The sequence below is a fragment of the Acartia tonsa genome, chromosome 12 (assembly GCF_053477335.1).
Source record: "Acartia tonsa isolate MP-2025a chromosome 12, ASM5347733v1, whole genome shotgun sequence".
In the NCBI taxonomy this organism is placed as follows: domain Eukaryota; kingdom Metazoa; phylum Arthropoda; class Copepoda; order Calanoida; family Acartiidae; genus Acartia; species Acartia tonsa.
Window position 1 is genome coordinate 38,753,155 of NC_137271.1, and position 27,125 is coordinate 38,780,279.

Here is a 27,125-nt window from a genome sequence, read left to right on the forward strand (position 1 = left end):
ATTTCACTTTTCAATAAAATCTAAAATGCAGCCATTTTTGAGAAAATTAGACAAGTGAAATGAAGTTACCTAACCTAGGGTAATGAAATGCATTTTGTCCCAATTTAGGTTCCGACACAAAAGTCAAAGCACCTTCATACGCATTGTGTACTGTTTTCTGGTCAATAGTCTAAACCTTAAATATTGAAATTAATGCGAGGTTCTCAAACTGTTTTTAAAGCATTTCTGAAAGTGGTATCAAAATTATACTCTGACACCTGTAGAATATTACTTCAGAGTTAAAATAAGAATGATAACTAAAATAAATTTTTATTAGGATTTAACATTTTATTCTATGGTTCATTTGGCTAATATATGTTTTTCCTTTTTAGGTTAACTTATCAGCTCTTAAAGTCTTATGTTTAAAAAAATCTTTCAAAATCAGTTTAAAACGCGCAAAGCTATATATTTAAACCCATTTCATTATTTTCTCAATAGAGAGATTGTCAGAGTAAGAACAGGTTTTTTGATCCAACTTCTTTAAAACTTGAATAGACTGAGATATTCCTTTTTAAAGAAGAGGCCTCTAGGGGCTTTTGAGGAAGTGAAAGGTTAAATTCGACTCCCCCCCCCATATCTGATTTCAGCTTTAAAAAGAAAAAGTAAAAGAAAATTTTATTTTTTTTTGGGGGGGGGGATTTCAATTTTGAGGGTGGTGGTACCCTTCCCTCAAATTAGTTATAAACCTTCCATGGACCTATAAGAAGCTACATTGTAAAGGAGAATCATATCGGTTTAGCGGTTAGCGAGATCATTATCCAGTACACACAAACAGACACACAGAGATCCTGTTACATTTTTATAAGGTTTCATAATAAAAAAAATCATATGAAGAATTACTACTTTTTATGCCTTTTTATATTAAACTCAGTGAAGGGTAATTTTGTTTATCATCATTGATGATGTACAGCAATTTATCGGCCATTGTCTTTTCTCTTTAAAATTCTTAAAATTTTGTCCATATTTTTTTCTGATATTAGGTATAACAAGGAACAGAAATAAAATTTTAATTAAAATTTTTAAAATCCAAACTTATCAGTATTAATGTTATCTTTGTAATTGTTTGTTTATATTTTAAAAATAATAAGGTTAGAGGATCTGAAATTGTTTATCAGTGACAAAGATGAAGCTGCCAGGTAAACATTAATTATCTTTTTTTCTGTTGTAGGAATGGAATACATTTTTTAATTATAAAAAAAATATTAAATAAAACAGCTTATTTGTTTTTTAGCAAAACTACTTTTTATTCAACGCCTTGGACAAACGGACATACCCTAACTTCAGACAATCAATGCTTCTATAAAGCAATTTCGAAGCTCTTTATAGTGCCTGTAAAAAATGCAACGTCAAATAATAAAAATGACCAATGATAAGCCAATATACAGTGTAAATTACCAATGGTAGGCTAGTATACATTTCAAATGACAAATGGTAAGCCAGTATGACGACATTTTTTTATAGACACAAGTAAAAGCTTTATCAATTTTATTTTATAGTTTTATTACACCAAATTAAATATTTAAGATATCTGAAAATTACGTCATGCAAATATCATTTAGGAAGCTCTTTTTAGTGCCTATAAAAAGGGGGATAAATCAAAAAAACTTTTAATCTAAGTACCCTCAATGACGTCATATTAGAATAGTTCAGGATACTTCGGCAAAAAGTTTTTTAACTAATCCCCTTTTTTATAAAGAGCTTCATCATTTAGGATTTGTGGTGTTGCTTGGGTTGGCTGGTGTCCATGCCAAGAACTTTGGACCCCTGGAGGTCAAAGGCCTGGATGACCCCATCTATGTCGTTGGTCCTGATTGGACAGCTGATTTTATCAAGGTACTAGCAGCAGTTTCAATTATAATAAACTAACATAAAGATACAAAACAATGTCTGTTTGTCTATGTGTCTGTCTGCAGCTTAAGATCTTGCTAACCACTGAACTAGAATTAAAAGAGGGTGGTCGACTTTTCTCCTCCATCCCTCAATTGTCCTTGAAGGCCTCTAGGGATAAAAATAAAATAATAGGCTACTTTTGGACGCAAGGGCTGAGTAACCCGCTACCAGGAAAGTATCCCAGAACTAATTTAAAGCTTCATGTTCAGAAAGATCTTTTTTTATTGTTTACAAATTTTTAGTCTGAGCCTGATAGTGTGTCTTTAACTTTTTGAAATCAAACTTGTAAGAATTATTTATATTTACTGAATATATTAATTTAGATGGATGGTACCAAGGGGTTTAGTTTGAATGGAGGTGGTAGAGTTTACTTTGCTACTAAGCCTGCTGATGACTTCAGTGATCCTAATATGTATTGGCAGGTAACTTTACCTCCATCCCAATCAGGGACAAGGTACCAGGATTCTGGTAAACAGTTCTAAGTGAAAATTTTTCCGCTTCCTTCTTTCCCCTCACCTATTCATACCTACATCCCTTTAGTTACATCACAAAACAAGTTTCACCCCCTTCCAATTATCCCTCAAAAATATCCAAAATATCGACAACTTCAAGCAAATCTAAATTGCTGAATCACTGTATCTGATTCTAAAAAGTTTCATTCCAGAGCAAGTTGTAACAAGCCAACAGTTGATTGATAAAAATCATTAATATAGTAGAACATGATTTTAAATTCTCTGATTTTGCAAATGATTAATTATATAATATAATCATATAAAGAGTTGATTGAGAATGATGCAGAGATCTAAAGGGCTAAGAAAATGGCCTAAAAATTGATGTACATTCCCAATGATGATACATAAAATTACCATCTGTACATTACAATTAGGGGTTTAAACTTTTAGACACTCAACTTAATGAAACAACAGTTATTGAGCCAAAGAATGATAAAATATTATTTAGGGGAAAAATTTGCAAATTGCCAGTCAATCTTTATCTGAAAAAAGGTTTAGAATAATATGAACAATTTCAATATTAATTATTTCAGACCAACCTACTTGGATCTCACTTTGCCTACAAAATCAACTTGAGCAAGTAAGTTATTTTTAGTATCGAAGCTACTCTATAAATCTATCTGTCCGTCCGTCAGACACAAAGTGAGGGAAACGTGATTTTCTCGGCTCCTATTTAAGATACAAGACTGAAACTTTGTGTCAAAATTTCAATCATTATGAAGCTTAATTAAATATAAAGGATCTATATTGGTCAGACTCCTTTTAAGCCGATTTTACTTTTTACAACAGATTTTCTCAGCTCCTATAAAAGCTACACGACTGAAACTTCTTGCCAATATTCCCTTCATTATGAACAATAATAAGGTTTAAATAAAACCTTTGGTAGTCTGACTGCTTTTAAGCAGCTTTTAATTTTACAACTTTCAACGACATTTTAAGTTTTTGCATAATCTCTCTTTATTTTCAAGGGTTATGATAACAGATAATCTGCTTCATAACTTACTTTGTCTGTTTGTCTATTTCATAATAGATTTTATGCTTCGCTACCTATGGATGTTGTCATCCTTGTTTAAGCAGTATAAGAACAAAAAAATTTGAGTAAAAAAAATTTGATTCCGTCCATAATTCAATAAAAATAACTATAATAGTAAAGCTTTGTCAATTTGATATATTTTGTCACTTTTAAATTATTTTCAATATTTAGCTTATTCTATGGCAAGTAAAGATATGAAATTAAAATTTGTTGTATTGATGGTTCAGCAAAGTAACTTTACTACAAAATAATAATGTTGGAATGAAACTACAGTGTTAACATATGATTGCTTTTTATGTTATTGATTGATTGATTGTTCAGTGTTGGTTGCAAGTGCAATGCCGCAGGATATTTTATTGATATTCCCGGCCCTGCCCCCGGTGATGGAGGAGACTGGTACTGTGATGCTAACTTTGTCAACAACCAATGGTAATTTCATTTCATATTGACGAGGTTGCTGTACGTAACATGGCACTCAAACGTCAGGTCCACCAACCTAGGGTGGACAAATATCTCCTTTTCTGTCAAAACACCCAGGGTATTAGGTTAAGTAACACCCATCGGACAAACAACTCTTTGATTGCATGTCCCTTGGCTGGAAGTCCTACTGTGCATGGTAATAAGCTGCGCCTGTTTTGGGCCAATGTCAGGCACTTGACATAGCAGTAGTTGGAACCATTTTTAACATCTTTAGTTTTTTTTCCCTACTAAAATTGCTACAAGTTAGAATCTAACAAAAACTTGCTTGTAAGGGCTATCTATATATTGCTTTGGAATCTAACAGAAATACACTTGTAGGTGCCCTGAATATGATACTTTGGAATCTAACAGAAATACACTTGTAGGTGCCCTGAATATGATACTCTAGAATCTAACAGAAATACACTTGTAGGTGCCTTGAATATGATACTCTAGAATCTAACAGAAATACACTTGTAGGTGCCCTGAATATGATACTCTAGAATCTAACAGAAATACACTTGTAGGTTCCCTGAATATGATACTCTAGAATCTAACAGAAATACACTTGTAGGTGCCCTGAATATGATACTTTGGAATCTAACAGAAATACACTTGTAGGTGCCCTGAATATGATACTCTAGAATCTAACAGAAATACACTTGTAGGTGCCCTGAATATGATACTCTAGAATCTAACAGAAATACACTTGTAGGTGCCCTGAATATGATACTCTAGAATCTAACAGAAATACACTTGTAGGTGCCCTGAATATGATACTCTAGAATCTAACAGAAATACACTTGTAGGTGCCCTGAATATGATACTTTGGAATCTAACAGAAATACACTTGTAGGTGCCCTGAATATGATACTTTGGAATCTAACAGAAATACACTTGTAGGTGCCCTGAATATGATACTCTAGAATCTAACAGAAATACACTTGTAGGTGCCCTGAATATGATACTCTAGAATCTAACAGAAATACACTTGTAGGTGCCCTGAATATGATACTCTAGAATCTAACAGAAATACACTTGTAGGTGCCCTGAATATGATACTTTGGAATCTAACAGAAATACACTTGTAGGTGCCCTGAATATGATACTTTGGAATCTAACAGAAATACACTTGTAGGTGCCCTGAATATGATACTCTAGAATCTAACAGAAATACACTTGTAGGTGCCCTGAATATGATACTCTAGAATCTAACAGAAATACACTTGTAGGTGCCCTGAATATGATACTCTAGAATCTAACAGAAATACACTTGTAGGTGCCCTGAATATGATACTTTGGAATCTAACAGAAATACACTTGTAGGTGCCCTGAATATGATACTTTGGAATCTAACAGAAATACACTTGTAGGTGCCCTGAATATGATACTCTAGAATCTAACAGAAATACACTTGTAGGTGCCCTAAATATGATACTTTGGAATCTAACAGAAATACACTTGTAGGTGCCCTGAATATGATACTTTGGAATCTAACAGAAATACACTTGTAGGTGCCCTGAATATGATACTCTAGAATCTAACAGAAATACACTTGTAGGTGCCCTGAATATGATACTCTAGAATCTAACAGAAATACACTTGTAGGTGCCCTGAATATGATACTTTGGAATCTAACAGAAATACACTTGTAGGTGCCCTGAATATGATACTCTAGAATCTAACAGAAATACACTTGTAGGTGCCCTGAATATGATACTCTAGAATCTAACAGAAATACACTTGTAGGTGCCCTGAATATGATACTTTGGAATCTAACAGAAATACACTTGTAGGTGCCCTGAATATGATACTTTGGAATCTAACAGAAATACACTTGTAGGTGCCCTGAATATGATACTCTAGAATCTAACAGACACACAATTGCTGGAACCCTTCATACCTGTGACGGAGATGGAAATGGTAACTAATATGTATTTTTATAGTTTTACCAAACAAAACAATTAGAGCTGAATATATAGAAGGTTTAACAGACAGTAGTGTTCCTTAAAACTTGATTCTTAACAATTAATTTCTGGTGAATTAGAACCGGTTCTCAGCAATACGGAAAAACTATGTCTAGCATCATGTTCTATCCAGTTTTCTACAAATGTACAGTCATAAGATTCAAACCAGTTTTTTAGCCAGTACCTTCGGTATGTTTGGGCCAAAAAAACTGGTTTTAATATTATAATTGTACATTTTTACATCCGCAGAAAGCTGTTTATAATATGATGCAATAAATAACTATTATTTCCCTCAAAAGAAAAATTAGTGCTTGTTTCCAACTAAATGCTAAACTATTAGGACAATGGTCTAGCTGTGACAGAGGAGGTTGCCAGGCAAATGCTTTTAATGTTGATTCTAACATGTTCTGCCCTGAATCCAGGTAGAGATCCAGATATTTTCTTTTCCCAGATTTGCTTTATTCAACACGGTTTAATTTTTTTTTAGAAAAGACTTATTTTTGTGTATCTCTGTATCTTGCTTAATTATGTGCATGATAATATGGTAAAAAATCCTACAGACTAGAATTTCTAACTGTGCAGTAGGATATATAAGTTGAAAGGAATTTTAATGTTAGAGGGAGATTTTAAATCTGCATCAAATTTTATAAAGTTCATTTTTTGTATAATCTTTATCTAAAAGCGGAAATACAATTTAAGTTCATAAATTTTGACCAATAGGATAGGTGGATTGAAAACTACCTGCGCTCTAATTGGTTGAATGATGTGTGACACTTAAGCTTCTCCAATCAGAGCGCAGATAATTTTCAATCCACCAATCACAGATGTCAAAATTAATTAACTTAAATTGTATTTCCGCTTTTAGATAAAGATTTATACAAAAAAACGAATTTTATAAAAAATAATTTGATGCAGATTTCAAATCTCCCTCTAACATTAAAATTCTTTCCAACTTATATATATCTTACTGTGCAGTGTGCATAGTTATGAGTTGCGCCTGTTTTGCGCTTAGGCATTTCCCCTGCTCTAACTATTTATGAAATATTTTTAATGTCTTCAATCATGATGTGGGATTAAGCCAAGATTCGAATCAATCACATTTATGGCAACATTTAGTTTTTCTTAGAACCTACTCAGTAAACTGTATTGCAGATGGAACCCTTTTTTTTTACAATTTTATACCTTATTAAAAGTAAACTACAAGGTTAGAGAATCTTTTATATCAAGGTGCACCATTGACACTAGCAAGGAGTTTCTCATCTCTCACAACCAGAACTATGGATATGCTAACATTTGGATGCAACAGGTAATAGTTCCTGATCTCTCACAACCTGAACTATGGATATGCTAACATTTGGATGCAACAGGTAATATTTCCTGATCTCTCTCAACCAGAACTATGGATATGCTAACATTTGGATGCAACAGGTAATAGTTCCTGATCTCTCACAACCAGAACTATGGATATGCTAACATTTGGATGCAACAGGTAATAGTTCCTGATCTCTTACAACCTGAACTATGGATATGCTAACATTTGGATGCAACAGGTAATAGTTCCTGATCTCTCACACCCAGAACTATGGATATGCTAACATTTGGATGCAACAGGTAATAGTTCCTGATCTCTTACAACCTGAACTATGGATATGCTAACATTTGGATGCAACAGGTAATAGTTCCTGATCTCTCACACCCAGAACTATGGATATGCTAACATTTGGATGCAACAGGTAATAGTTCCTGATCTCTCACAACCAGAACTATGGATATTAAGAGATATAAGTTTTCCGGAATTTTAATGTAGGGAGGAGATTTGAAATCTGCATCAAATTTTAAGGATTTTTTATAAAATTCGTTTTTTGTATAATTCTTTATCTAAAAGCGGAAATACATATTAAGTTAATTAATTTTGACCAATAGGATAGGTGGATTTTAAACTACCTGCACTCTAATTGGTTGAATGATGTACGACATCCAATCAGAGCGCTGATTTTTAAATCCACCAATCACGGATGCCAAAATTAATTAACTTAATTTGTATTTCCGCTTTTAGATAAAGAATTATACAAAAAACGAATTTTATAAAAAATCCTTAAAATTTGATGCAGATTTCAAATCTCCTCCCTACATTAAAATTCCGGAAAACTTATATCTCTTAACCCATTAGTGCCGAGCGACACTTTTATGGGCCAATCGGGCTGAAAATCTCAGGGAAGCTTTATAATGGTAAAAACGGAATTCCAATTTTTTGGTTTGCTCTAGTGGCATGCACAGGAAAGTTGCAAAAAAACCTGGTTCGGTCTGGCCATAAATACCAACCAGGCATTATTTGGGCGGTTTCCGCCGGCATTAAAACCCGGTTTTGTAGTAAAAACCTGGTTATTTCGGCCGTTTCGGATAAAAAAGCCCATTTGTCGAAGTTTTAAAACCCGACATACACAAATAAAGGGTGTAAAAAAACGATAAAAAAATCATATAAAAAATAATAATTTGAATAAAACGAATTAACAAATAGATGACTTGTCAATAAACATTAGATTTCACGAAAAAAATCAGCGACTTTACTATAAAAACAAAAAAGTTAGAAGGGTATTTTGAATTTTCATGATTTTCAAATTTTGTTGATCTATACCGGCAAACGGAAGTAAGCTAAACTGCCTGCTTCAGGGGGAAATGAAAGCCAGGGTAGTAGAGGGGGGATTCATACTGAGAATGATGCAATTATGAAGCCGGAAACCGTTTTTTTTTTTCATTTTTTGGAACCGGGTTTTAATACCCGGTTCGTCACTAATGGGTTAATGGATATGCTAACATTTGGATGCAACAGGTAATAGTTCCTGATCTCTCACAACCAGAACTATGGATATGCTAACATTTGGATGCAACAGGTAATAGTTCCTGATCTCTCACAACCAGAACTATGGATATGCTAACATTTGGATGCAACAGGTAATAGTTCCTGATCTTTCTCAACCAGAACTATGGATATGCTAACATTTGGATGCAACAGGTAATAGTTCCTGATCTCTCACAACCAGAACTATGGATATGCTAACATTTGGATGCAACAGGTAATAGTTCCTGATCTTTCTCAACCAGAACTATGGATATGCTAACATTTGGATGCAACAGGTAATAGTTCCTGATCTCTCACAACCAGAACTATGGATATGCTAACATTTGGATGCAACAGGTAATAGTTCCTGATCTCTCACAACCAGAACTATGGGTATGCTAACATTTGGATGCAACAGGTAATAGTTCCTGATCTCTCACAAACAGAACTATGGATATGCTAATATTTGGATGCAACAGGTAATAGTTCCTGTTCTCTCACACCCAGAACTATGGATATGCTAACATTTGGATGCAACAGGTAATAGTTCCTGTTCTCTCACACCCAGAACTATGGATATGCTAATATTTGGATGCAACAGGTAATAGTTCCTGATCTCTCACAAACAGAACTATGGATATGCTAACATTTGGATGCAACAGGTAATAGTTCCTATTCTCTCACACCCAGAACTATGGATATGCTAATATTTGGATGCAACAGGTAATAGTTCCTGTTCTCTCACACCCAGAACTATGGGTATGCTAACATTTGGATGCAACAGGTAGTAGTTCCTGTTCTCTCACACCCAGAACTATGGATATGCTAACATTTGGATGCAACAGGTAATAATAATAATATTTTACACTTTAGGCACACTATTGTACGAATTAAAAAAAATTTAAGGGTGTGGGAGTGTTTATTTTCATTGGGGCTTATTTGTTTTTGTTGATAGAAAGAAAAAAAATTTTGGGGAGGATTTTTATTTTTTGAAGAGTAGAGCCCAATTGGTTCAGGAATTACCTTTTCCTTACAATAAAAAGAAATAAAATTGTTTACCACCCCCTAAGAAAATAACTTTAAACCACCTCAGGACCAGTATATTCCCTGAAAAGTAGAACCTAATCTGTTTAGCATTTACAAAGATCTCAAGATTCAGATGGAGAGACGGACAGACATTGTTCTACTTTGTAATTAAGATACATACAAAACAACATTTCATTTTTATCTTATTGTGAAATATGACATTTTTTAAACAACCAGTTTGATTGTAGGAAGAAAGAGAGGCTAACTTCATGATCTGCTCAGATGAGGGCTATGCTAACAGGTTTATTATTAATGCACTTTAATAAAAAAATTAATTAATTGCATTTAATAGGCTAATACTTGGTGCTGACCAATATACATCTGCTACATATGATAACTTAGTCAATCTGCTGAGAAATATAGGAAATATTTAATTGGGTTTTTTTTCAGCTGCAGATAGACTACTGCAATTTTATATAATGATATAATGACAAATGAGCAACTATACTATACAACTAATTTTGTCCACCTATCTTTGTCAGATGTTTTTATGGAATTTTGTTTTTTTTATAACTGCATAAGACTGATATAATTGTTTGGAAGCGTTTCAAAGTGTCTAAAAAAATCAGCCATGTAGCGTCATAAAAATGAGGGATGAGAAGAGAAGTAGGAAAGAAAAACCTCTAAAAAAGAGATGGAAAATCCCTCATTTTTATGAACTCACATAGCTGATTTTTGAGACACTTTGTAAAGCTTCATTGTTTGTAGAATGGCTGAATCTTATGAAGCTGGTATGGTATTTGGTGCTTCTCTTTGGGGTAAGTTTGGAAATTTTAAAATTATTAGCAATATCATGTGTCATCATCATCATCCCCATTTATCTCTTCTTTCCAGAGCATAGGCCACGCACAATGGTTCTCCATTTATCTTTGAATTGGGCCTCAGTAGAGGCTTCACTGAAAGATGAAAAATTCTTCTTTCTCAGTTCCTCAAGGAATTCCCTCCTCCGGGTTGTTTTTGGTCTGCCTGGTTTCCTTTTTCCTGTGAAGGGGTCCCAAGTCAAGGCTTGATTGGTTAAATCATCATGCCCTTTCCTTAGAGTGTGCCCCAGCCATCTCCATTTTCTCTGTTTTATTGTCAGTTTGATGTCTGACATATCACTGCGCTCTAAAAGCTCAGCATTTGTGATCTTGTTTGGCCAAAAGATCTTGTTGATTCTCCTAAGACATTTGTTGACATATGTCTGTAGCTTGGAGACCACTGCTGTGTTTAGGAACCAAGTTTCGGCCCCATACAGCAAAACAGAGAGAACATTTGACTTGAAAAGTCTTAACTTGGTCTTTATGGAGATGTTGTTAGAATTCCAAATTTTGTTCAAGCTGGCAAAGGCTGTTCTAGATTTGTTAATTCTAGCTTTAATGTCTGTAAAAGTGCCTCCAGCTTCATCAATTTACTTCCAAGATACTCAAAGCAGTTAACATCCTCAAGAATTTGGTTTCCAATAGTTATTGGTTCTTGGGAGTTTGCATTTAATCTGAGTATTTTAGTTTTTGGAACATTTATTTCAAGTCCAATTTTCTTGGAAGTTTCAGCTATCATGTTAGTCCTTCTTTGCATTTGACTTCTATTGCTTGTTAACAAAGCAATATCATCAGCAAAGTCCAGATCTCCCAAATATTTGGGATTGCCAAATAACTGCCAGCGAATGCCATCATTGCTTTCACAGTTCTTCATGATCCAGTCAATGGCAAGGAGGAAAAGGAAGGGAGAGAGAAGGCATCCTTGTCTGACACCTGTTACAATCTCAAAAAAGGTTGATAGTTTACCTTTATACATAGCATTTCCCTCTCCTTTATGATAGATAGCTTTAATGATATTGATTATCTTTTCTGGAATGCCATAGTGTCGGCAGATTTTCCAGAGAGATTTCCTGTCTAAAGAATCAAATGCTTTTTTGTAGTCAATAAAGTTTACAAAAAGCTCAGAGTTCCATTCCTTGGATTGCTCTATGATGATTCTTAGAGAGGTTATCTGATCAATAGTGGAACGTTTTGGTCTAAATCCAGCCTGATTAGGTCTTAGCTTTTCATTAACCTTCTTCTTTATTCTATTAAGAAAAATCTTACTAAGGATACGGCCAGGTACTGAAAGAAGCATTATCCCTCTGTAGTTTCCACATTTTGTCAAGTCTCCTTTTTTGGCCAGTATTGAGATATGTCCATTTTTCCAGTCCTCAGGGCATAACTCATCATTCCATATCTTAGTGATCAAAGGTAGGAATGCCTCAGCAGATGTGTCTAGGTCTGCTTTTATGACCTCAGCTGGGATGTTTTCAGGTCCAGCGGCCTTGTTATTTTTCAAACTTTAAATGGCCTCTTTGATTTCCAATAGATTTGGCGCTCGACAGTCAATGTCAAGTGCATCTGAGGGTGGAATCTCAGTTTCTTCCTCTGGAACTGGAAGATTCAGCAGTTCAGTAAAATGCTCTGCCCATCTATTTAGAATATCCTTATCAGTTTTAAGGAGTGAACCATCCTTGTCCCTGATGTGTGATCCTGATTTGTGTACTTTACCTGCAATGCTCTTAGTAATCTCATAGACATCTTTCATTCTATTTTGATTAGCAGCATTTTCTGCTTGCAAGGCAAGGTTTTCCAAGTGTGCTTTTTTGTCAATTCTGACACCTTTTTGAATTTCCCTGCTGAGCCTCTTATACATGTCTTTATCTTCTGGAGAGTTTCTAGAGAGTGTCTTTTGTCTTACCTCTCTTCTTTGATCCATGAGATCAATGGATCTTTGAGTGATCCACAGCTTTTGGTTAGCCTTTTTGAAACCTAATTTTTCTTGGCTAGTATCATTATAAACTTTTTTGATACCCTGCCAAATATCTTCCACTCCATCTTCCTCTTGAAGAGTCAGCAACTCAAATCTATTCTTTAGAGTGAGCTTAAACTCTTGTAACTTTTCAGAGTTTTGGAGGGTTGTTAAATTATATTTTTTCCTGTGGTTAGGCTTTGTGTATCGATCATGTGTAATTCATATATTTCATCTACACTTTTTAAACCAATGTTTTAGTGGTGTTAAAATTTTCTACCAAATTATATAAAAGACATTAAAAATGTGACCTATTGTTGTTATGACAGCTAAACTAAGATATCAAGGAATGCCATAGCATTTATACTGCAAATTACTTAGAACATAAAGTTATTTCAGGAATAAATGTAATCAAATTTCTTAGGGAGGTAAAGAGATAAGAAAATGGCCAATAAATTGATGTACATCCCAAATGATTACGCACAAAATTACCTCTTCTGTAAATTAAAATTAGTGGTTGAAGCGTTTGGAAAGTCAACATAATGAATCAACTAATCACTAAATTCACTAAAGTCTCCAAAGTTGAAAAGCCAATGAATAAGAAATATAACATTAAACTTTGGGGACTAGTGTAATAAACATCCAATTGCCTCTCTTTCCCTAAAATTTCTAGTGCGACACTAAGTCAAATGCCTTACAAAAATCCAAGTGGATAAAATTTCCAAAATAATCAAATTTATATACTAGGTGGTAATGGAATCAACATGGACTGGTTGGACGGTATGACAGGATGCAGTGGGCCCTGCAACCTGGAGGGATCCAGCGTCTCCTTCAGAGACTTTGAAATCTGGTCTTAAATTGGTAAATTCATATATAAAACTTTTTCAAGTATTGCTTTGATTAATATCTGGTGAGTTAGAACCGAGTCTTATCCATATTGAAAAAGCATGCATTGCATCAAATTACAGACAATTTTCATCGAACATTAAAATTAAAATCATAAAATACCAGTTTTGTAAGGCCTGGCCTCCTGGGGAATCTTATAAATTTTATTTTAATATCCATGAAATGCTGTCTATAATACGATGCAATAAATAACTATTAGATTAATCATGAAAGTATAAATTTTCATTTTAAGTGCTTAATAATTTGCTATGTAAAACAATTTAAGAACTTTAAAAAAAACACCTATTATACACCTTTTGGTAAATTTTTTATACATTCTAAATACCATTATTCGATTTTAAAATTTTTTTTTACAGGTTTGTTCAAGATTAATCATAGAGTTTAAAGAAATTGAAATTTGATGAAATTTGAAAATAAATGTTAGCAAAAGTTTGAGTTTTTTTAATAATATTTATATTTTATTAATTTATTTCTAAAATAAAAAAATCATTTACAATTAAATTAAATACATATGTGTATGAGAAAGCTCACATTAATATATGTATGAAAGAATCAGCTTATAGTGCAATTTGAGCTGCTTCTTTAAGAAATTACAAAAAATACTCAAAAATTACAATATATTTATTTATTTTGGTTGATAAATTGTAAACATACAATTTTTCAACTTATGACATTAAATTAGTATGATTAAAGTGTTCATTATAGCTACATCTCATGTTAATATGTTACAATAAAAGCATTTAAAAGGGTATAGGATTGATTAAAATAAAAATTAGAATAAAACTTGTAACACAATCCAATTAATATTTAAATGTTTGTGCGAATCTTTTTTCCACATGTTGCAGGGCTGTCACATAACTTTTGTCACAATTTTCTTCAGTTCTCAATGGTTTTATCAGTACCTATAAGATGAAGGATAATTACGTATGTACATGCTTATATTATAAAGTAACAGGATGTTTGTCTGTCAGCCTGTACCGAAGATTGTCCCCAGCCACTGGACCCATATGGTTCTCCTTTACAGCGTAGGTTCTGGAAAGGTTTATAACTATTTCAAGGGAGGGTATCACAAAAAAAACTAAAATTTGAATGGGGGAGAGTCGAATACCCCAAAGTGCCCCTAGAGGCCTCCTTTAAAATATGACTTTTAGATGCAACAATTTTAAAAATGTGGCCAATCATCCACAGAATCCAATAGTATTAGTACAACTTTATCATGAAAGATTGAAATATAATTTGTTACAGAGAAGCTATATATTTGATTATTCCTTATTGCTAGAGGCATATTTGTCTAAAAGCTATGAGGTATCCAAATATTGATGAATGTAGGAAAGCTTTACTTTTTTAAAATGTGATATAATAGTCAAATAATTGTAAAATATTCAAGTATCTTTTTTTTTCAATGTGTAATTGGGTCGGGATTCTCCTTTGATTTAGAGAACCCAAGGGCATCATCTGCATGTAATGTACTCTAACGCACACTGGTTATTCGGTTCAGTATTATTCAACAGACAGCCAACCTTTTGATTGCACGACCTTTTTCTGAGAAGTCCAAACTGATCATGGTTATGAGTTGCGCTTGTTTGTTTATAGGCTAAGACATCCCCCCCTACTCTAAATATTTATGTCACGCACCTGACATAGCAGCAGTAGGAGCCAATTTTGACCGTCTTTAGTTAAGATGCAGTGCCGTCGAACTGAGATTCGAACCTACCACCTCTCCGATGAAAAGCGGATGTGTTACGTGTTGAGTCACGGTCGCGGGTTCAATATGTACTTAAATCTTTGTCTGTCCTGTTAGGCAAAATGTTTAAAACCTGATCGTCTGGATGTACAAAGAATACGATGCTCTGTCGGGCGCATTTTCTACTCAGTTCCTCCTCTGGTATGATCACCCTGAAATTTGCGTGATTTCTTTAAAAATAATTCATTTAATTCCAAAAACTAAATATAAGGGTGTATTCAATTAATTTTTCTATCGAAACTGAAAGATTTTAAGAACCCTTAGACATTGATAAATATCATTGGCAATGACGCTTCTTATTGGTCCCAGGAGTGGGAGGTTGTAATCTATTTTGATACTACAAACCTCCAAAGAGAATCATCTTTACAAAAACAAAGCCCCCCCCCCCCTCCCAAGTATAATTTTGTATACTTTATGATGTTTATGTGGAGCTTCATATTGGTCCTAGCCAAGTTTGGAAAAACCCAACAATTTTTTAAAAATCTTTATCACATTTAATGTGAGAATGTTGCTATTATCATATTCAAAATAAATGCTGTAATAAGCTTTAAAATATTTAAACACTAGTCTCTCATTGGACAAAAATGACGTCCAATAAGAAAAAGGAATAAAAATGTTGGAATAGTTATTTCTCGTATCGTATTATAAACGGCTTTCCGCGGATATAGAATGTACAATTATAAGATTAAAACTAGTTTTTTTAGCCCCGTGGTGCCGAAGGCACCGGCTAAAAAAACTAGTTTTAATCTTATGATTGTACATTTCTATATTCGTAGAAAACTGGATATAATACGATGCTAGACATAGTTTTTTCGTATTCATGAGAACCGGTTCCTATCCACCGGATTCAAATGAATACGAGAAAGAAAATTATTTTATTTCAAAATTAATTCTTGGCATTTTGGAATAAAAAATATAGGGGAAAGAAAATTATTTATTTCAAATCTATTTCTGGTCTTGAAATAATATTCATTATTTTATTTTAATTCGAGTGTCAACCAATAAGAAATAGGCATGCTGTTTTAAAAGTTTGGAATAAAAATTATTATTTTTTGTCAATTCCTTTTTTCAGAGTATAAAATGAGAATAAATTTTCCAACATCATTATTGATTTCTAATTTAAAATTTCATACAGTGGGTAATATTTATTTCAACATTTTTTGTCATTCAAAATCAAGTGTCACAAAAATAATAATATTTAACATAAAAAAGAAATTTTTAAAATAATTTTGTTTTCTTTATTTGTTGAAGATTTAAGCCCAAGCTTTTTCTGAGGGGGGAGACCCCCCTCAACCCCCCCTCTCCTGAGGGGGGAAACCCCCCTCGACCCCCCCCCTGACGCTCTCTTCTTTAAATCTTTCATTGTTTCTGTAATTTATTCTAACTATCTTATAAACAAAACATGAGATAAAAAGGAAATAATTTGCTGTACATTATTAAAAAATTTAAAAATTGTAAAAAAAATTCCAACATGATTTTTAATTTTAAATACAAGAATATTTTTTCCTATATGATATGTTAAATTTAAATACAGGAATAATTTTGTACTGTGGAATTGAAGAAATAAATGCTGTACATTAGAGTGGCTTGATTTTCAATGATTTTCTAATTTTAAATGTGCTACATACACTTTCTGTCTGAACATCATATAAGAGACCAAAAAATGAAAAGAAAATATTTTGAATAATGGGGAGGCTCGCTGATGCATGTAAACTTTTAGAAAGACACTTGTGGGGAGAATTTTTTTATTTTTTTTTTGGGGGGGGGGCAATTATTTTTCTTTCAAAGTATAGCTTTATGCACCTTCCCAATTTTGTCTTGAAGAGTAGAATAAGAATAAAAAATCAGTTTTTAAAACTATTGATCCTAGCAAGAAAAATCCATAAATAAATTTAAAAACCAAGAGATTTTACATTTAATTTAAGATTTTTCATGCTTGGATGAATATTTTTTAAAACCAATTTGATATTCTTATATTAATCAACAAGACAAATTCAAAAAGATGCATAAAGCAATACTTTGAAAGAAAAAAAGTTGCACCTCCAGAATAAACTTCTAAAATTTTTAATGCATGGAAACACCTTCCCCCCATTTCCCCTCAAGGACAAAATCAATTTTTTATATTTAGGTTTCTTATATGACGTTTAAACTGTAGATGTTGATTACAAATTCAATGTCCAAAATTGATCCACTCTACTGTACATTGTTATAATTTAATATTTGATGTGGGTATAAACATTAGACATAGATGGTCAATCTGACCCCATTTTTTTCTTAAAAAGAAACCTTTGTTCACTTTTTGTTGTATATGAAATACAGCCCTATAGGCAACATTATTTGCAACTAAATTTTGCAATGATATAATTTTTAGAAAGATAACATTATTATAAGAAATTAAATTATTTATAACTAACTTATTATATGTTGTGTCATACACTTCACATTATATGATGGAAGAAATATTTTCTTCAAATATTTCACCCAAGGAAAGCTTTAACCTAAGATATTCAACAATTTATAGCTGATACATAATGTAAACAAAATTCCCTTGTGCTGTCTCTAGGTTATCTCTATTGTATAAATGAACGTACAAAAGAGGAGGAGAGAGAGAAGGAAATAGACAGAAAAGTGAGGGAGGGGGGAGGGGGAAGAAATATAGAGAAAAATAGACAGAGATATTTATTGTTCACCCTTAGATGATGTAAATTTTTTGATAGACTTTTTTGAATTTAAGAAAAAGATAGAGAATGAGACAAAACCAAGTATCATATTTTATTAATATTGCTTATACAAGAAAGGTCATTCAAAATTATTTCACCAATATTAAGGTCAAGTGACAAAAATTTAAATTTCCACCTACTTCGCCCCCAGAGGGGGGGCAATAGTAGAAGGGAAATTCAAATTTTGATCACATGACCAAAATTGTTGAAATAATTTTAATATCCTTTCTAGCATTCACAATATTACGAAAATATGATAAATAACTATTAGAAAATTAACTGACCTATGAATAGTAGCTGGATAAAGGCCATCCGTCCACATCTCCAAAAGATCACCAATGTTCACCATTAACTTTCCTAAAACAAAGAAATATCATAGAGTGATTTTTCTAAATCAACACAGTTTATTTAAACATTTAATTTCTATTTGAGTCCAATACACAGTGTTTCATTGTTTAATTTTAACAAATCAGCTGTTGGTTTATAAATTATTTAAAAATCTTCTCTTAAACCTCTTGAAAAAAAAATTGAATGCTGGTTAAAGTATAGAAAGGGCCTCTTAGGGTTTTATTCCAATATATGGCTAAATATATGTTTTTTTGCATATTATTTGAAAGAATGTTGCAGTGTTTGTTTCTTCATTAATACTTAAACTAGTAATACTCATAAAAAAAGAAAACAGTAAAAGTGTCGAACTATGACGTCAGAAAAAATTAACAATTAACCAATAAGAAGCCAGTATTCGCTGTGGTAAAATATATAGCGGCCCCTCATTGGTTAATTGTTAATTTTTTCTCACGTCATAGTTCGACACTTTTACTGTTTTTAAAAAAACCTGTTATGAAAACCCTGTATGGCTGTAGTCGTATCTTTATAGGATCTTTTATATTTAATAATAACTAGAATCATAAACTAGCGGCTAGGCCCCTTACATCTAGGGGATCTGTATTTAATAAAGAAGGGACAGAAAATAGAAGCAGTTGATAGTGCCTAATAAAAGTTAAAGTCATACAATAAAAATGACCAATGTGAGGCCTGAATACATTTTACCATTGATCAATTACAATGTATACTGGCCTATCTTTGGTCATTTATATTGTATGACGTCATTTCTTTTACAAAGCAATAAAAACTGCTTCCAAAAAATAGTCTAAAACCTTTTCAAGGTCTAAATCTAAAAAATAGATAGCCTTAAACCGTAACAGCCCATATCTGAAGCTTCTTTATCAATCAGTTCAGTAGTTATTGAGATCATAAGCTTCTAACCAAAAATAATATAATATGATATTAGTTATTTACCTTTTAATGGAGGTGCATCTATCCAAACATTCTCATGGGCTGATTTTACCTGTTAAGAAAATTATAAATTTATAGAAACGAATTATATAATTAGGGGATTTAGGCATGTTAGAATTGTACTATCATTTCTGTACTTATTTTATAGTTTTTTTGTTGTAAAATTATTCTATGTATCACAAATTAAATAAAAATATCTAACTTTTAGATATTGAATATTATGTAAAATCGTCCGATTGTTCTTAAACCGTGTTCCTATGGGAACAATTAATGGATTATGTTAATATATCTAGACTTTCTATATTTATTAAAATAGCAGATTAGCACCTAGAGGTCTCTAGGGGCCTTTGAGGGGAGTGGGGGGAAATCGAAGCACCCACTTTCAATTGTAGTTTTGAAAGAAAATTTTTTATAAAAATTTGGGGTTAGTGGGTAATTAATTTTTCTAGAGCGATTTCTCTTGGGAGGGTTGTGGAACCCTCCCCCAAAAGAGTTTTAAACCTTCCCAGGACCAATGAGGAGCTACACTGTAAAGGAGAACCATATTGGTTTAGAGATTAGCGAGATCCCTCGTTACAATCAGTCAAAAGACAGACAGAGATCCTGTTACTTTTATGTAAACTAGCGGCTTCGCCCCTAGCCTCTAGGGGCTTTGCCCCAATAGGTTTGAATTTTGATCCACCTATTTTTGTGTTATTTAAATTTAAAAAGAAAAATAAAATTAAAAATTTGGGGGAGGGGGGAAATTTTTTTTTTTTTGGGGGGGGTTTAGTCGACTCCCTTTTTTAATTTTAGTTTTAATAAGAAAAAATTTTTTTTTTGGGTGGGGGGGTGTTTTTCATTCATTTTTTGGGGGGATTGAAAGTGTCCCTTCCCCCAAGAAAATAGCTTAAAACCATTCCAGAACCAATGAGAATCTACCCTGTTAAGGAGAACCCGATCAGTTCAGCGGTTAGCAAGATCCTTCGGTACAAACACACAGACAAACAAACAGACAATTATCCTGTTACTTTAGTATAAGGATACAACCTGTAACCCAGGGTATTTATCCTGGAAAAGCAGGGTCAGAGTTCCATAGTCAGAGTGGGCTCCACATCTCATACAAAAAATAAATATATAATTTTGGGGAAGGGTATCACAACCCTCCCAAGATAAATCATCCCTAGAAAAAAATCCCCCAAAAATGAAATAAAAAACTTTAAAAAAAACTAAAATTGAAAATGGAGGGTCTACCTCCCCACACCTTAAATGCCCCTAGAGGCATCTAGTGCAAGTATATACTATCTAGTAAGTAAGATCTAGTGCACAAAAATCTATAGAGAGAGGGGACAATGGGCTGTTTGTTACACTAGTCCTCAGTTTTAAATAACGTTTCATTATTCGTTGGCTTAACAACTTTGGGGACTTTCATAAGTTTTGATTAATTGATTCAATAATTTGAGTGTTCGAACGTTTAAACCACTAATTTTAATCGACATAAGGGGTAATTTTGTGTATCATCTTTGGGGATGTACAAAAATTTATCGGCCATTGTTTTATCCCTTTAGATCCCTGACAAAAATGTTTACCTAATACTTCCCGACTGTATAGAACCTTCTATTGGAGGATAAAACAAAGTTCTCATCGAGGTTTTGTTCCCTGCCTTCATCATATTTCTAAACAATTAGGAGGTTTCACTCAAAGTTTCTAGCGAACACAGAACCCACCACCATCTTATTTTTAAAAATGTAAACAAGAAAATAGGGCTGAGTGTTCCTTAGGTTAGGTTTAATTTAGCCCCACAGGGATTAGGTAAAAAGAAAAGACTACCCCTCCTACTTATTTTCAATATATTATAAAAATAAGGAGAGGTTGATGGGGGGGGGGGGGGGTGTTTGTGTGGTCACTAGACATTTAGATGGAAAGCATCAAGAATTATATCTTTCAAACGGTATAATACATTGCAAACAACAAAAAGATTATTTCCATAAGTGCTTAATGATTTTGGGTATTGAACTTTATTGGTTGTTCATCAAGTTGAGTGTTGAAGCGTTTCAACAATTAATTGTGATCTACAGAAGGGGTAATTTTGTGCATCATCATTGGGGATGTACAAATATCCCTGGTAGAGTGTAGAACATATCTAAAATGAATAAGATTAAAAATTTAATTAAATAATTGACAAACAGTCGGAAATATGGACATATCCTAGTTGCAGAGTAGTTGCGCTACTAAATAAATACCTGTGAAGGTCATTGAGATAATCTATGTCCTTTCCAAGGGCCAAAGATAGTGCTTTTAATAACCTAAAATATTTTGTGTTAAATTTATTCAAGTTTTATGCAACTAGATGTGTGTTTTTGTAGAAAAAAAAGGATCTAAATTCAATAAAGTAAAAAAGGAAAACATGTATACTGATTTAAAGCTACTAGAGACCTATTAGGGGTAATTCCTTAGGCCACAAACAGGCGCAACTAATTACCATGCACAGTCAGGAGTCTAGCACTTCCAGATAAAGGTTGTGCAACAAAAGGATTGGTTGTCTGTTCGGATGTTATTCATTCTTATATCCAATAGGTGTTAAAGCATCGCATCCCATTACAAGCGGAAGAAGCTATGGCATCTCTAGATGATTCTTGAATTCGAATGAAAATCTCGCCAAACCGAGGCAATTAACAAGGTAATATAAAGTCAACTAATAAGTTAATATACCTCGATGTAAGTTGAATCGCTTCGGCGCCAAGAGTTTGGTAGATTTTGAGGTCGTCTTCTCTATCCAAACTTTCGGGGATTTTTGCGTCGTCTTCCAAAGAAAATATGTCAAATGATTCCCGGATTTCAAAAATATCTTGACCATCCTGGGAAAAGTATAAAATAAGTAAAAATTTTTAGATTATTATTAAACAGTAAACTGTAATACAGAAATAAATAAAGCGTATTTTGTACATTTATCTTAGTGATCTTTAAGTGGTCAAAAGACATTGAAGCTTTTAATTCAAAGAAACTTCAATTTAAAGTAAAAATATCAGGTATCTAATAAGATTATGGCCGAAATTTCGATATACATCCCCAATAATTATACTCAAAATTATCTCCCCTAAAAATTACAATTAGTGGTTAAAACGTTTGAACACTCAACTTATTGAATCAACCAATCTCTAAAAGTCCCCAAAGTTGTTGAGGAAAAGTAATTATAAAACGTAGGGACTAGTGTAATAAACAGCCCAATGTTCCCCTTCCCACCCTGAAAACAATAAGCTAACCTCATTGAAATATTCTCTTCCTTGTGCCACCCAGCCTGCTATGTCTCCTTAATATGCAATAACACTTATTTATTGTATCGTATTATAAACAGCTTCCCATGGATATGAAAATGTACAATAATAAGATTAAAACCAGTTTTGTTAGACACAAGATGCCGTGGTCACGGTTTTAATATCATGATTGTACATTTTTGTATTCATAGAAAACTGGATGTAATACGATGCTATCAGTGGCGTGCGAAGCACTTTGTCTAGGGGGGGGGGCATTTTGAAGATTTTGTAAAATTTTGCTCCCCCCTAAATCAAAGTGCCCCGGGGGGGGCACTTTGCTTTAGGGGGGGGCATTTTGATTATATATACTAATTTTAAATAAGGGCGTTTTAAGGGGTGGGATTATTTGATTATGGGCCTTCTAGTCCTTATCCCTTCTTCCCCATCCCTATTTCCCATTTATATCCCCCATCTCTTCCCCCCCTCTCTTCTCCCCCATCCCTTCTCCCCACCCTGCAATGACCGAAGGGAAGGGAGCTAGAAAGCATCTTCGAAAAAAAAGTACAGAAGATAATTTAACCTTCCAACCCCCCCCCCCCCCCCCCCCACCACCACAAAACATTATTTATGGGAGGAAGGGGATGTTATAAAATCTCAGCAGGAAGGATGAATAACCCCATTAAAAAAATTTTTGGGGGGGGGAGATAAAAACACTCATTTTGGAAATAATTTACCAAAAATAAACCTAATATGTAGAACTGATTTTAAATATTTCTTTATTGTATGACAACAAGGATGACAACATCTATAAGTAGCAAAGCACAAAAAATCACGAATAAGAATATAGACAAGAAGATTTAAAGAGCATTAGTTTAAATAAATATATATTTTAGGTAGAAAAAGTCACAAATCCTTTTTCTTGTATGTTGTGTGATGACAGTCAAAGTAAATTACATACTAGATGCTCGGAACAACGAGAGATTTTATTTTTTTGATATTATAATCCACAAAAAAATTTATTGTGCTATAAAATCCAAAGATATAAAGAACTTTGTAAAAAATAAAAAAAAATACTTATCCTTTCATCTACAGATATGAAAATCTCTTAGAAATATGGAAAACTTTGGGGTATAGTCTCTTTTGTGGCAACGCCTCTTAAGGGGCATTTCGTCGTATTTTCATAGTAGCTTTTAATAGTTTATTATAGGTTAAGTTAGGTTAGGTGATTTTCCCGCAGGGTTAGGCAATTGGCCCCACAGGGGCTATAAATAGTGAAAAGCTACTGTGAAAATATGAAGAAATTAAGAGGCAATGTCACGAAAGGGACTATACCCGAAATTTTAGCTACAAAAATTTTGTGAATTGGACCAAACAATGGGGGAATTGTGAAAGATACAAAATTGCCAAAAACGTCCTAAAAAGCAGTCTGACCTCCAGAAATTTCTAATATTTAATTATACTCCATAATGTTGGGAGTGTTAACATTAAGTTTTAGCCTTCTATCTTTAATTGCAGTTAAGAAAATTACATTTCCCCATTAGCATTACAAAATGACAGCCATAGTTATTATAGAGAAGATAAAAAGTTATATCAACATATCCTACCTTCTTTAAATGGCAATTTAACAATATGTCAATTTTTCATAAGGTGGTGTTTTCAAGGATTTATTAGGGCAGTGTGCAAAGAGCACCGAAAAATATTTATTTCCTCTTTGAACTAAAATCAATTAACTACAACAAGAGTGACGTATTTTAACAAGTTAGGAATATAGAGTGTAGTTAGTTTTAAGGCTCTTTAATGAAAATTGCCATAAAAAAACATGTCTTTTTGTAAGGGTATGTACACAAAAAAAAATTTAAACTTATCCTGAACATCATATGACATCATATATAGTTATTAATTTAGACAGACATACAATGTTGAAAAAAAGGCTTAGATAAATATCAACGCTGTTTCATTTTTATTTAAATAACTTTTTGATTAAATATTTGATTTTTACAAATGTTTTTATACAATGTGATAAAAAGCAGAAACCAATTGGAAGGGCGCAAAGCGCAAATTTTTTTCTTCAAATATGCAGGGAGGAGGGAAGGTGTTTTGGGCTATTTTTTACACTAGTCCCCAATATTTCATATAAACATTTTCTTATTTGTTAGCACAACATCTTTTGGGATTTAAATGTAATATTGATTGGTTGGTTAATTAAGTTGAGTTTCCATACGTTTCATCCACTAATTGTAATCTATATAAGGGGTAATTTTGTGTATCATCATTGGGGATGTACAAAATTTCTTTGGTAAAAAGTTTATATTATACAAAAAAAGATACTTCCTATTAAGGTTAAATGAATAGTAACTGTCTGTTTGGCGCCAAAAATTTTTGTTGTTGAGTATTTCTTGATCTTTTTTTTTGGAAATTGGGAGAGTTTTGCTTTTTGTAGGGTAGGGGGCAAAAAGGGGCATTTTTGTTTACCAGGGGGGGGCAAAACGGGGCATTTTTCAACATTTAGGGGGGGGGGGGCAGGGGGGGGCGGTTGCTAGGGGGGGCAGGGGGGGGCGTTTTGGTCGCTAGGGGGGGGCGATTGCCCCAAACGCCCCCTTCGGTTCGCACGCCACTGGATGCTATACATATTTTTTCAGTATGACTGAGAACCGGTTCTGAAGCCATACTAAAAATACTGTATAATTTAAATTATAAAAAAAATATAAATTCTTATATTTATTATTTTACCTGTGTTTATTTCTCGTTTAAAATTTGATTTGATTTCGTCACTCTAATAAAAAGATGCTATATATCTAAATGTATCTTTATCTTAAACATAAAGATGTCCAAATTTTGTCTGCAACTAAAGATCTTGCCAACTGTCTCTATTGATATGTAAAAGATTCAAGGGCAGGTTTTTGTCTATTTTTAGTTGGACAGGCCATTCAATCCTGAAGAAGTTTTCTTGAAAACTTTGTCTGTTTTTCAACTCAACAATCTAAATTTTTTCACATAAAATGTTTAACTTTAATTTTTAAGTACTAGTGGTTTCGCCCTTAGCCTCTAAGGGCTATGTATTCAAAGAGCTAGAAAATAGATTAAAACCATCCCAAGAGATAAATCTGAAAATAGAATGGTCTAAAACCATTACAGGAGCTACGTGAAGCTTCCTCAAAAAGGATAAGTCAAACAGTTACCTTGTTATTGTATATCTTAAGCTTCATACAAAAAAACCATACTACCTTACTTAGACGTCCAAAGGGGGGGGGGGTTGGGGGGGTTAAGTGGGGATTACCCCCCCCCCCCCACCAAAAAAAAAGCTTGGACGACCCTGCTACCTTATATAATAGGATACCTGTAAAAAGAAGTTTCTGCTAGATTCCATTCCTTTGGCAACTGTGCTTGGATTCAGACCATGGTTGCCAAGATATACAAAGCCTAAAATTATTAATCATAAAAGCTCAAAATGACCAAACTCTTAATTGAACCAATAGAAAGGAGCAATTTGACCACATTATTGATAAGAAAGTGTGCACAATTTGGTATGAAAGGGGAGTTTTTTGAACCTAGTAACAGTGTCTAATTTTTTTGTCTTTGTGGCGTAACAAAAATCGAAGGATGAGAGGGGAGTTGGGAAAGGAAACCCCTAAAAAAGAGATGGATTTTTGTTACGTCACAAAGATAAAAAGTTATACACTATTACTAGGTTCAGTTTTTTTATAAAATTTTCCCTATATGCCTCAAATATTTATTTTATTTATTAAAATCCTTTAATAGGGGTAATTATCCATGATCCTATATTATAAAGTAGTAAGTTTTTTTGGTCTGTAGCTCAAGATTTCGAAAACTAATAGAACAATTGGATTCACCATTTTATGGAAGCTTATTATAGGTACCTGGATGGTTTTAGGCTATTTTATTTTCATATCTAAGTTTGGTTTTAGGCTATTCTCCTGCTTGCCTTATTCCTTCGAATGCAGATCTCCTAGATGCTAGGAGCACATCCGCTAGTCAAAAATAAAGAGAACATATGGTTTACCTATTTCTCTGAAAGCAGAATCCAGCTGAACACCAACTTTTTGAAAACTCTCCAAACTGGGGGACTCAGACTCGAGACCTGACAAAAAGAGTTTGGATTTTATCAGTTACATTAAATCATTTTAATACAAGGATGTCAACATCAATAAGTAGTAAATTCATATATTCTTATAATAGATTATAAATAAAACTAGCATCTTCCTTTGCTACATTAATAGACAGACAGACATTGTTCTACTTTGTATTATAGATAGATAATCAGGTAAGAAAAATCTGAATATTTTTGAAGATTAAAAATTTTGTTTTCAATAGTTTTATATTTCATAAAATTTAGATTTCCAACCTATTTCACCAATATCGACGATTGGAATTTTTTCAATCATTTTTTTCTGAAAAAAAACAATCATACTAAATCCGAGTTTAAAAGCTTAAATCATTAAGCGACACTAGGACACCCAAAAAACCTCACTAAAATAAATAAACAAAATAAACTAAGTTTAAAAATAATCTGATGATTCTTTCTTACTTAAAAATTTAAAAGACTAATTTGCGTAGTTTATGATTATAATTTAAAGTTTCAATATCTAAGTTATCCCAATGACTGACTTAAAATTTTTTTCTTTTTGT

General features: G+C 33.1%; 2 protein-coding genes across 2 annotated transcripts; one reads left to right on the forward strand and one right to left on the reverse strand.

Moving 5' to 3' along the window:
* Window positions 1–1,076: 1,076 nt before the first annotated feature.
* On the forward strand, window positions 1,077–13,911 carry LOC145333542 (uncharacterized). The gene is made up of 12 exons (XM_080178705.1): window positions 1,077–1,175; window positions 1,751–1,872; window positions 2,253–2,351; window positions 2,975–3,021; window positions 3,796–3,903; window positions 5,777–5,856; window positions 6,241–6,322; window positions 7,128–7,206; window positions 10,014–10,066; window positions 10,534–10,583; window positions 13,327–13,440; window positions 13,842–13,911. Exons 1-11 carry the CDS (start codon window positions 1,163–1,165, stop codon window positions 13,434–13,436), a joined length of 843 nt encoding a protein of 280 aa, XP_080034831.1. The 5' UTR covers window positions 1,077–1,162; the 3' UTR covers window positions 13,437–13,440; window positions 13,842–13,911.
* A 24-nt stretch (window positions 13,912–13,935) lies between these two features.
* On the reverse strand, window positions 13,936–26,883 carry LOC145333541 (uncharacterized). Its single transcript, XM_080178704.1, has 13 exons — window positions 26,842–26,883; window positions 26,500–26,577; window positions 25,816–25,898; window positions 25,209–25,251; window positions 22,488–22,534; window positions 21,937–22,082; window positions 21,468–21,530; window positions 20,814–20,900; window positions 20,275–20,341; window positions 19,249–19,297; window positions 18,234–18,306; window positions 15,303–15,381; window positions 13,936–14,387 (listed from the first exon to the last, which is right to left on the reverse strand). The coding sequence occupies exons 1-13, from the start codon at window positions 26,879–26,881 to the stop codon at window positions 14,286–14,288; spliced, it is 957 nt and encodes a 318-aa protein (XP_080034830.1). The 5' UTR covers window positions 26,882–26,883; the 3' UTR covers window positions 13,936–14,285.
* Between the last annotated feature and the right edge of the window lie 242 nt (window positions 26,884–27,125).

Excerpts from the sequence above, each read along its gene's own strand:
- LOC145333541 (XM_080178704.1), bottom strand. The coding sequence starts at position 26,881 with ATGATTGAAAAAATTCCAATCGTCGATATTGGTGAAATAG. Across the intron at positions 22,535-25,208 it reads TAAACGAGAAATAAACACAG|GAGACATAGCAGGCTGGGTG; the intron begins GTAAAATAATAA and ends TTGCATATTAAG. Across the intron at positions 15,382-18,233 it reads TATCCAGCTACTATTCATAG|GGTGATCATACCAGAGGAGG; the intron begins GTCAGTTAATTT and ends CGCAAATTTCAG.
- LOC145333542 (XM_080178705.1), top strand. Across the intron at positions 3,022-3,795 it reads TACAAAATCAACTTGAGCAA|TGTTGGTTGCAAGTGCAATG; the intron begins GTAAGTTATTTT and ends TTGATTGTTCAG. Across the intron at positions 5,857-6,240 it reads CTGTGACGGAGATGGAAATG|GACAATGGTCTAGCTGTGAC; the intron begins GTAACTAATATG and ends CTAAACTATTAG.